This window comes from Schistocerca americana, chromosome 3 (genome assembly GCF_021461395.2).
Source record: "Schistocerca americana isolate TAMUIC-IGC-003095 chromosome 3, iqSchAmer2.1, whole genome shotgun sequence".
Taxonomy (NCBI): domain Eukaryota; kingdom Metazoa; phylum Arthropoda; class Insecta; order Orthoptera; family Acrididae; genus Schistocerca; species Schistocerca americana.
In genome coordinates this window covers 122586007-122597646 of record NC_060121.1, presented here as the reverse complement: position 1 = coordinate 122597646, position 11640 = coordinate 122586007, and the positions used below count along the sequence as shown (strand labels likewise).

At 40.3% G+C, this 11640-nt stretch overlaps 1 protein-coding gene across 2 annotated transcripts in view; it reads left to right on the top strand.

Annotated features, from left to right (window-relative positions):
* Positions 1 to 4823: 4823 nt before the first annotated feature.
* LOC124605225 (G protein-coupled receptor kinase 2) overlaps positions 4824 to 11640 on the top strand; it is a 173549-nt gene continuing 166732 nt past the window's right edge. For both annotated transcript variants that reach the window (XR_006978624.1, XM_047136775.1), the window contains exon 1: positions 4824 to 5123. Coding sequence is in view for 1 of the 2 variants with exons in the window: in XM_047136775.1 (XP_046992731.1) it covers positions 5072 to 5123 (52 nt within the window). In the remaining variant the exon portion in view is untranslated. The remainder of the gene's footprint in view (positions 5124 to 11640) is intronic.

The window sequence follows — 11640 nt, the reverse complement described above, 5'->3', positions numbered from 1 at the left end:
TGATTTTGAGTGATGAGTGGTCTTTTTTATGTGTAAGTTTTGCTACCCCTTCCATTATTCTTATAATTTTTTTGAATTTTAAATGTTTTGATGGCATCTCCAGAATTTCGCCAGAACATAATTCCATACTCTAGGTGAGATCATATAACTACATAACATACACACTGAAGAGTGTTGTAGCTGGTACAGTTTTTTAATGTATACAACACAAAACAAGAAGTACTAAATTTTTTGTTCATTTGCTCAATATGTGCTTTCCATTTCAAGTTGTCTTGTAGATGAAATGGTTCAAATGGCTCTGAGCACTATGGGACTCAACTGCTGAGGTCATTAGTCCCCTAGAGCTTAGAACTAGTTAAACCTAACTAACCTAAGGACATCACAAACATCCATGCCCGAGGCAGGATTCGAACCTGCGACCGTAGCGGTCCTGCGGTTCCAGACTGCAGCGCCTTGAAGCGCACGGCCACTTCAGCCGGCTCTTGTAGATGAAGTCCAAGAAATTTGGTACATGCTGTTTTGGTAACTGCCTGTCCATATAGCTCTAGATTGGGCGATACCAGATTTTTTGTTTGTACTGTGTGTATTTCCATAGTTATAGTTTTTCCAGTGTTTATTATTAAGTCATTGTTATCAAAGTAACATGTTAGCCTGTCAGTGGCTTCTCTTATGTTTTTTACAAGAGTTTCTTCTGAGTTTTCTGTGATTAGAGTGGTCGTATCATCAGCAAATTGAAATATTTTAACACTGTCATTGTTTATGTTTAGGTCACTTACATAGAGAAAGAGCAGAACTGGACCCATTACTGATCCTTGTGGCATACCATATTTAACAGTCAGTAGTTTGAAATTATATTTCCTAATGACATTATACCTTTCCCAATCTATTTCCACATATTGTTTCCTGTTCTTAAGATAAGAGTTGAGGCAGTTGTTAGCAGTTCCCCTAATGCCAAGACTTTCTAGCTTGTGTAGCAATTTGTCATGATTTATGGTGTCAAGTGCCTTTGACAAATCTAAAAATATCCCCATGGTAAGTTTTTGTTATCTAATTTCATAAGTGCCTCTAATAGAAAGGAGTGAACTGCTGATTTGATTGAACGGTTCGCTCTAAATCCATGTTGAGGTTCTGATAGAATGTCATTATTCTCTAAGAAGTCTGTTAGTCTCTTATTAAAGACGCTTTCTAATATTTTTGCGAAAACAGACAGAAGTGCCAATGGTCTGTAGCTGGAAATATCATCTTTGTTTCCTTTCTTGTATAATGGCTTATTTTTGCTATTTTCAAACATAAAGGAAAAGTTCCTGTAGCAAAATATTGGTTACAGAGGTGAGTTAAGGTCTCATTAATCAAGTCCCCACATATGAAATCAGGTATACCATCTATGCCTGCAGTGTGTTCCATTCTGAGACTTTTAATTGTAACCTGTAGTTCTTCTACATTTGTTGGGTACAGAAACATTGCTTTATGTGGGACTTTTTTCGCTGTTTCTGTTTGCTGTTTTCTATTTGAGGTCTGTTGTAGTAGTTTCTCTGTTACATTTATAAAATCACTATAAAACGTATTAGCTACTTCCTCTGGGTTATTAATGTTTTTCGAGCCACCCTTTAGATCAACATTATTAATTATATTTCTATCAGATTGGGTTTCTTTCTTTACAACTTGCCAGATTGCTTTGGCTCTATTTAAAGCATTTTCTATGTATTTGTCGTTGTCTTGTTTCTTTGCCTCCTTTATTATTTTATTTAAGATAGATTTATATTTTTTGAAGTAACTATCAAACTCTGGAGTTGTGTTGTAACTTCTTGCAATATTCTTTAGGTACTGTTTTCTAGCAAAGATTTCCTTATACCACTAGTAATCCACTTTTTGCATTTAGTGGTTTGGGTTGTTTTGGGTTTCAGCGGAAAAGCAAGATCAAAATAATATTTAAATATATTCACGAATGTCTGAAACTTTCCAGAAATATTTTCTGTACTATATACTAGCTCCCATGATTCTTGTTGGAGATAATTCTGGAATGTATGTACTGCAGCATTACTGAAAATTCTGCCCATGTGTGTAGTCTTCCTCATATAATTATAGGATGGGTCAGTATTTACACAAAAGCTTATAGCCTGTGCATGATGGTCTGCCAGTCCAGCTTGAATTACAACTGATTTATATTTTGTTATGGAGCTAATTATTATTTGGGCTATAGTAGTACTAGAATGATTTGTTTCACATGTAGGGGAACAGACTGTAATCTCCAAATTATTGGCTGTTAATATGTTCATCAACTCAGATTTTGAATTGCTTTGCTTATTAAAGCCTACATTTAGGTCTCCACATATAAGAACTGTTTTTCGATTTCTCACTACTTTATTTAGTAAAGTATCAAATTGAGTGTTGAATTTTTTAAAAATGGCTATCTGGAGATCTATATAAACATCTTACAATTAACTTGAATGCTGGAATATCTATGCATGATATTTCAAAATCTTTCTCAGTGTTTAAGGATTCAACATTGATTAAGATATTGAATTTGATATCTTCTTTTATTTACATGGAGTTCCCTCCATGTGTAAACTGATTTCCGCAAGTTTGTGCTGCTAACACATAATCCGTTGTTTTTACTGTTTTAACTCATTTTCTTTCAGCTAGTGTTCAGTTAAGGAAAGTATATTAACATATATGAGTTCACTTGATAGCAAGATTTCCAGCTCTCTTACTTTATTCCTTAGTGACTGTACATTCTGATGAATATGAGTGACATAGTGAGATTTTAGGTTTGTTCTCATTGTACTTGGTTGACCACTTACATTTATTCCTGCATTTAAATTATGCTGGACTCTTCCTTGGGTTTCGCCGTTGGTCATAAGAATATGTCCTCATCGTGAAAAGGGGTAGTTCTCTGTCTCTTTGGTCATTCTTCTTGTGCGGTTCATGTTGATGTGGTTTCTGTTTTTGCTTCATAGACGGCTATTGGAAGTGTTGTTGATAGGTGAACTATTTATTCTAATTTGGTCTTGAGGCCTTTTGGGAATAAAAAAATCTTGCGGACGAAATGGTTTCCTTACATTTCTTCTCACTAGAATTGCTGATCTTCCCCCTGTTGCTGGGGTGGTAGTAGTTGATTGTTGGTGTTCACTCATACATGTAAAATTAGGTGTCCTTGGTGGTACTTTTGTGTCTGGATCTGCTGCTGTCCTTAGTGGGTCTCCTGTAGGTACCGTGTCTGGTTTCCAGTGCACAGTTCTTCTTGTTGTATCTTGAATATCTTCAGGTGTGGAACTTGGTTGAGTTGCTATTTTTGGGTTAGATGGTTCTGCTGGTATCACAGCCTGGATTAGTCTATGGTAGTTTTGTTTTGCTGTGTCTTCTTTGAGTGATGAAGGTGTAGTACTGTTTTTTCTTGCACTCCTCGTTTATCTTTCATCACTATTGAGGTGGATAAGTCCGTTTTTGCTGTTGATTTTTCTTGTGTTTTCACTGTCATATTTGCTGAAAGGTCTTCACATTGTATGTATGTTAGAGCAGATATTTGCAGATTGGCACCTACTGCTAGCTCTAAACGTCTAGATAATTTCTCTTTGCCTTCCATTCGCAAGTGAAGTCCATGCTTTGTATAATCGCTTCTGCTGAATAATGTATTTACATCCATTACCATTATATACTCATAATTTTTTGCAATGGTCATGGAGAATTCGTTTGCGGCGTAGATTCTGTTGTTCAATTTTGGCGGATCGTATCTGTACGGAATTGTGCATAAGATTACTTTTGTGTGGACTGTCTTTCGATGAGAATCTGTTAAGGCGCATTTGAAATCCTCAAATTTCTTTAGGGTGTCTTTTATCCCACCTAGAATGATGACACTGTCATTTTTCGTATATTCTTGCGTCTTCCCGTCTATGTTACAAACCACGTCCTTTAACTGAGCGTTAAGTTTTGTAAGAGAATAGATGTCGTGTTTTTGATTGTGAAAACTGATCATAATTTCTGCACAGTGATGACCATGACCGTCAAAAAGAATTAATACGTTCTGACTCTTGTTTTCAGTGTGTGTCATTTTTTGGGGCAGTGGTCGATCGCTTTTTTAACAGTTTTCAATTGTATTAACACTGTTTTTTATAAGGGCACTTCATAACACAAGCACTTGAGTCCTTCACTGTAGTGTTTTTGCTTCTGGTCCCTTCATACCGCTTTTCTCTCTCACTGTTTACAGTTTTTGTAGGTTTTGTTTTGAGTGGTGCACTCGATTTCAGGTATCCTAACATTTCAGTATTTTCATTTCGAAGTTTCGTTAGATCAGTCATTAAAGTATGAATCGCTGATTGCATACTTATGATGACTCTTTTAAATGTTCAGTATCAGCTACACATTTATTACATGGCATATTTTCACTTTCAACGGCTGTATTTTCGCGTGGTAGAACATTGCGCACATCACACTCGTGAGCCATTTGATTTGACTTCATATACATACCGGTATTCACTATTTCTAGGCTAACTTTCCGAACACATGAGGGATAATATAGCTTGAAATAAACTCATATAAGACGGAAGAACCGTTAAAGGGTACAAAATGAAAGGTCGCCGCATTTGTCTCTGATGATAAGACGAAAGCGCTGAAACGGCAGTGTTGTCTGGTAGTACTGTAACACAGACGACACTTGTTCCTTAGAATCTGATAAAGAAAACTTCCATGTAATAACGGACATTGTTTTACTTGATACGCGTGATTGAAGGACACACAAAATGATAGAACATTACAATATAGACGTATTTATTTCTTTATTTGCTGTGCTATCGCATTATTATCATTATATATTTTTTTAAATTTTTGACTTGCGTAGTTGGTGGCGAATGACGCCATTCATGTGTAAGCAATATAGTGAAGATTGTTATGTCGTGCCTGCTGATACTGTAAATGAATACTGTTAAAAGTGAGACCGAGAACAAAATAAAATATCAACATCAAGTGTAACTGCCACCATCTTACCCTGTGCACCACATCGGGAGAGAAGTAAACATTTTGATGGGACAGGGTCGATATCGGCCCGGAGTTCGGGAAATTCGGCAAGCTGGAACTCATGGAATTGGAGAATATAGTTGCGAACACTGTTTACTTAAAAGCAAGAGAAGGTAAGTGGGCTACAGTTAATTTTGTTAGACTGTTAATAACTACAGATAGCGTATATATTCAAATTTGTGACAGTGGCACAAACAACTCACAATTTTGTGTGTAGTTGCTCGGGTGTATCGAACAGGTTTCAGAGTTTTCCACCAGTATGACACTCACAGCAATTGAAGTGAACTGCTTGTGTAGAAACACAGTGTCACTCGGAAGAAAAACGATTGGGTTGTTATGTGTCCCATATTGCATTTTGGTCGCATGTATCTACAGATTGTTCACGTTGTTTATTCGATTACATGGAACGGCTTATGGCCTATAGAGGTTTTGGCTGCCACAGGATGGTCGTTTTTAATACTTGTTTTCATAACACTGCTAGGATTAGCCCGTGAAAGTTTAGGGAAGGTGATAGACGTGAGCCATAGATGTGCTGATTATATGTTGTTAGACCCATTATCTTAATCGTTTTTCTTAATCGTTTTTCAGTACGAAAGTACTGGTGGACATAAATATAGCCAATGACTGCATGTATTTGTATGTCGAGATTTCTAATTAGAAATAAACATTCCAATGCCTTTAAAGGATCATAGTATCATAATTTTTCACTTATTATTTAAAGTATTTTCACTGTAAAAAAAGAAAAATGCACTTAACAGAAAATATACGGTTGTTACCAAAAGCAGTTTGTTCCTTTGACTTCAGAGCACCCGGTAATTGAAAAGCACGTTTATTTCATCTGTGAGATGCATGGAAAATTACTCTGTTCACAGCTTTTTAGGTTACCAAATGTGGGCTGAGACAATGTCAGAGACTTTACAAGACACTTAATAATACCAGAACTGTTACTATTGCAATCAACATCAATACTGTTATTGATGGTACAAGTTTTCAGTGCATGTTGATTGCACTAGGTATTTGCTGTGGCCAAGTCAAGGTTTCATACTGCCCTTTGCATTATATTTATAACAGCTGTATTAAAGCAAATACATCTAGTTTCTGCCAGATATGATGGGATATGTGGCACTTTCCTGTTATAAATTTTCTTTTTTGTGGCCTTATTTCATGTTTTAAATGTCTGACAATGGTATTGACACAAAAATCATAGGATGAGAGTGAATAGGCATGGTTAACTCTGTGGCAAGAGTGTATCAGACCAGGAACAAACATTTGTTTCATACATCATTCATATGATTTTTCTGAAATATAACCTGTGAAGAACTGATTGGGTCATCTCTGCAGAAACACATGCATTTGTCAAGTAACTATAAAATAGTGTTGTGTGCGCTCCCCCATTGCTTAGTCTGACTTACTGGGGTATATGAATTGGGCCCTACACCATTGATAGTGCCAGTACTGTTACTTCCCAGAACATACAGATTATAGTGTTACAACAGTCAAAACAAATAATTTGCATTTTTTGTTGTTTATGTACAGAACATCAAAATACTCTTGGAGACTGTTCATTATCTAATACACGTTATCTGAATGTATTGTGCAGGTTTAGTTCTGTGATGAAAATTGTGTTAAATGTGCTGAAGTGTATGCCGAATATGGCAAAGTGCTTTTAAATATGGCTCAAAGATAAACATGAGGTTGTGCTGCAGGTCAGTCTGTTACCAGAATCTTTATTTGGCATTCACATTCATTGCCTTCAACTCTCAACCAAATTACCCTAGTCCTTGGGCTACTCTTTCATGTGTGCACTCCGTTGCTTAGTCGCCCTTCTTTAGGTCACAACTGAGGTTTCAGGTGGTCTGTTACAACACATTAGTCTTTTTATACTTCATAGTTTTATTTCTTTTGTTGTTCATCCACTTACTGCCATAAGTAAAAAACACCATCTTGTTGTATGAATCCATTATTTTAATTAGAATAATACAAAATAACAATTAACTTATCATGTACACATGGAAGTTCATCTGCTGTGGTATAGGTCTATGGTTTTGTAAGTTTGTTAGTCTCAAAGGCCAAATCATTGAAAAGAATTATGTGGCTAGTTTATATGGTGAATTGGATGCTATTGTCGTCATTGTTCCATAAGAGATGAACCTCTTTAAGACAAGTGTTCCTACCAGCCTATGTGATCCAGCTGTGCTTACAAAATTATTAATAAACTTTTTCACCCCCCCCCCCCCCCCCCTTTGGTATTTTTAATCGGCCAGAAGACATTGCTGGTTGTCTGTGGGTCATTTTAGTGTGAGATTTTACTCTAAATATGAAGTCCCATCCATTGTCATGCATGAGAGACACTACTATGGTGCTCAGTGGATCTCTCAAAAGTCGTGTGGAAATTATTCCCAAGTTGTACAATCCACTCTGTAAGGAATTACAAATGTATTGTGGTCCAAAGAATGTTCAAACTTTTGTGATCTACATATTCTACAACACATTGTCACCTACCAGTGCAACAATTCAGTTTGAATCAGTGTTTCATCGAGGAGAGAAAATTGGCACTGATGGTAGCAATTGGCAAATTGTTCTAAGTATGTGGCCTTCAACTGCCAGCTAGTGTGTGGTGTTAGACCCTCACCCTCATGAAACATTGGTTATGGTGACAGGCTGGTCTGTAACATAGTCCAAGATTTAGGTTAGGTTGGAAGGTGATAATTTGGTTGTGAGAGTTTGCAAAAGGAACAGATATTTGTCAGATAAGGATTATGGTAAAAGATTGATCTGTAATTCAGCCAAATGTTTACGTCAGTGTTATATTTAACTTACTTTGCCAAATTTTATTCTTTTTTAGTTCTGAAATCCGAAACAGCAAGGTAAATTCTGGTAACCTTTATTACATAAAGGACAAGTCTCCTACAAGTACTTTGATGCATATTATGTACATGCAGCATACATAAACTAAGAAAAATGCAAGGGTTTGGTCGACTAAGTAACTTGTACCCAGTTATTGGAAAAAAGTATGCACTTGTTAAGTCTCTGGTTTCTTCAGAGTTTAAAATGATAATTACAAATACATGCGAACCTTAAAGCTGTCATTGACCTGAGAACTGATCTGAACACCACAGTTCTGTACTAGGTATGGTCCTCCCAGGGAATATGCACTTGCCTTCCTCTGCCATGAATTTACTTAAACGGTCAGTTGTATGCTGACCTTAAACTGTGACAGTGCTTCTTGAAATTTTTCTCATTTATCTCAAGCAGTGATTTTTTAAACAAGCAAGAAATGACCTTGAATCCCTAACCACTCGATTTGTTCATCATCAGCCACAAAGCAGTGCTTAAAAGGGAATAGCTGTTTCAATCTCCCTGTATTTCAAAACAATACATATTTTTGCTACCAGTATTTTCACTGTTTTATGATAACAAAATAAAGACCCAGAGAATATTAAATTAAGAGCAAAATCAAGATGTAAGTATTAGTTGCAAGAGTCCTACCATACAAGAGAAGCAGTGTTTCTTCTAATCATAAAATGCAGACTTTTGTGGCTGGTGTTTTGCATTATTGCTGATATTTGTTTTTTGGGGATAAGGCCGTGGTCCAATGTGTAATTCTCTGCCCAACATTTAGACTTCCAATGCTGGAGATGTCATCAGAGGCTTTAATGGCTCAAATCAGTTAATTTCAAACAGGCTCAGCAAGCTGAACAGTTTGTATGAAAAGGCGGAGGAGTGAAATTTGACAGGTTGTAGGCGTTGGCACTAAATAAAACAACAACCCCCCCCCCCCCCCCCCCCCTCAGCGGGCTCACGGAGTACCTGCGTGACGAGCGTGGGGCCCTGAGCTATTGCAGCCTTCCTTCTTTCCCGGGCTGCATTTCCTTTCCCTTCCCCTCCTTTCCTGTCCTTGCTCCTTCCCCTTTGCCCTCTCCCCTCCCTCTCTTGGTGTCCTTTTTAATGTAGGCCCCGCTGTACTCCTGGTTATGTTGGCTTTGCAATTTGGTTTTGTTGGGTAATTACCTCATCTTTTTGGCATTCTCTCTGGTCCCCCTCTGGGGTTTGACCTCCATTACTAAATTTCTATTCCATAGTGTGAGCCATTTGGGGAAGAGCACCTTACCTAGTGCCTCCAACGTGTGTCCTCACAGTTCCTTCCACCTTTTCCTTCACATCATTGTCTGATGCTAGGGTACATAGCCAGCCCATGTGGTGGGGTTGCTATGTACCCTTTTGATTGAGCCCTCTGAAAATACAGGGATCACGCATCTGATACCTGAGCTGTGACCTCCTCGTGTAAGCCTGGAGTGGTTGCTTGTCGTCCTGGATCATCAGAACTCCCGACAATGGCCGCCGTGTGAGACGGCCCTTGCTGTGGCTGGGTGGCGCCCGTGGGGAGAGCCCCTGATCAGAGTGGGTGGTATCAGGGCGGGCGCTATGCAAATGAAACACATACGGGTCCAGAACTCTGGTCATTCTTCTACGGCTTTCTCTTTGCATGGAAATGATTCCTTTAGTGCTGCTTCTTCTGCCCCTTCGGCCTTCCCTTCCATGGCTACCCCTGGGAGGAGGGTCAGGCTCATCGGGAGAAACCTTTCCCCCACTATCTGCTTTGCACCAGGACTGATGGGGATACTTTCTCTAATATCAGACCTTTATTTTTTGCGGAAGACATTGAAGACAAGTTTGGCGAAGTAGACTCTCTGAGCAAGATGTGTTCGGGTTCGTTGTTGATCAAAACTGCTTCAGCTGCCCAGTCTGCAGCCCTTTCTTCATGTAACCATGTTGGCCCAATTCCTGTGTCCATTACACCCCCCCCCCCCCCCCAAATCAGTCTTTGAATATGGTTCAAGGTGTAATTTTTCACAGGGACCTCATCCTTCAAACTGATGACAAACTTAGGGACAATCTCGGACGACGGGGTGTTCACTTTGTTCGGCATGTCCAGAAGGGTCCGGAGAAGGTCAAGGTAATGGTTTATCGATGTGACATGAAGCCATACATCTCACCACCTATGAGATGTTTTAAGTGCTTGCGTTTTGGCCACATGTCTTCCTGCTGTTTGCAGGCCCCTCTCTGTGGTGACTGTGGACTTCCACTCCATGAGGGGAGTGCCTGTGATCACCCTCCTGTGTGTGTTAATTGGCATGGCAATCATTCTCCACGTTCGCCGGATTGCCCAGTTTATAAGAAGGATAAGAATATACAGGAGTATAAGTCCCTAGATCATCTAACCTACACTGAGGCTCGTAAGAAGTATGCACGTCTTAATCCTGTGTCAATGACATCTAGCTATGCTTCTATGCTTAGTTACATCTTCACCCCTTCCTCCCCCTTCCTCGCCCCAGCAGCGAACCCCTGTCCCCCCCCCCCCCCTCCCCTGCATCTCTCACACCCTCCCCTCCGGGTGCCGCTCCCCCTCCCCAGGCGGAGAAGTGTCCCACTTCGGCGTCTGCCAGTCAAGGGTGCACCTCCCGAGATCCCCCTTCCTGATACCTTCCAGGCCGAAGATCTGCTGCCACACGACGACCATGAGAACCACGGTCTGTGGGCCCACAGGTCACCCGATCTCTTTCTGTTCCAGATCTTGTTGCAGCTGGCTCCTTTTTGCCGCACAGCCCTCCTCGATCTCAAACAGGAAAGAAGAAGAAACATAAGTCCCGGGACAAGGAGCCTCTGGTGTCGCCAGAGGTCCCGTCCCCACCTTCGCATCTTGACTCTGACCTGCTGTTCATGGATGTCACCCCCTCCTTGTTGGTGACAGATGGTGACCAGGCGGCATGACTGGCTTTAGCCTGTTCACTCTCCCCAATTTGAATCCTCATTCTGTGGTTATCCAATGGAATTGTAATGGATATTACCGTCACCTTCCGGAGTCGATCATTTACTTCACTTGGAATCCGCAATTTGACAGGCTTTTTCCCAGCGCCGCCATTTGGTTGCAGTATTTTTCAACCTTTGCAAGGCCTATGACATGGTTTGACGCCATCTTATCTTTCTTACACTTCATGAGTGGGGTCTTCGGTGCCCACTCCCGATTTTTATCCACCAGTTCCTGTTCCATCGGTCGTTCAGGGTTCGGGTTGGTACTGTTTTTATTTCTCCATGGACCAGGAGAATGGCATCCCACAGGGTTTTGTATTGGGTGTACTTCTTTTCCTCATTGCTATAGTTGGACTTGTGGCATCCGTCGATCCTTTGGTCATCTCTGCCCTGTATGTGGATGATTACTGCATTTGGGTTAGTTCCTCTTTGATGGCCTCTGCAGAGGGGCAGCTCCAGGGAGCTATATGGCATGCCTCTGCATGGACCCTCTCACACGGGTTTCGATTCTCTCTGTAAAATCGCGGGTGGTCCACTTCCGTCGCCTTACTACGGGCCACCCCGATCTGGAGCTCTACCTCAATGCACAATGATTACCTGTGGTCCCACAGTTTCATTTCCTGGGTCTTCTTTTCGACAACAAGCTCACTGGGCTGCCTCATATCAGTCTTCTGAAGGTAGGATGTTTCCGTAAACTCAGTCTCCTTCGCTTTCTTGCCCACGCCTCTTGGGGTGTGGACCGCTCTACTAGCCCTGGTGATAGTCTCCTGGTTGAAACTGGGATCCCCCCTCCCTTTCTGTTTGGCGATCCCAGCTTCT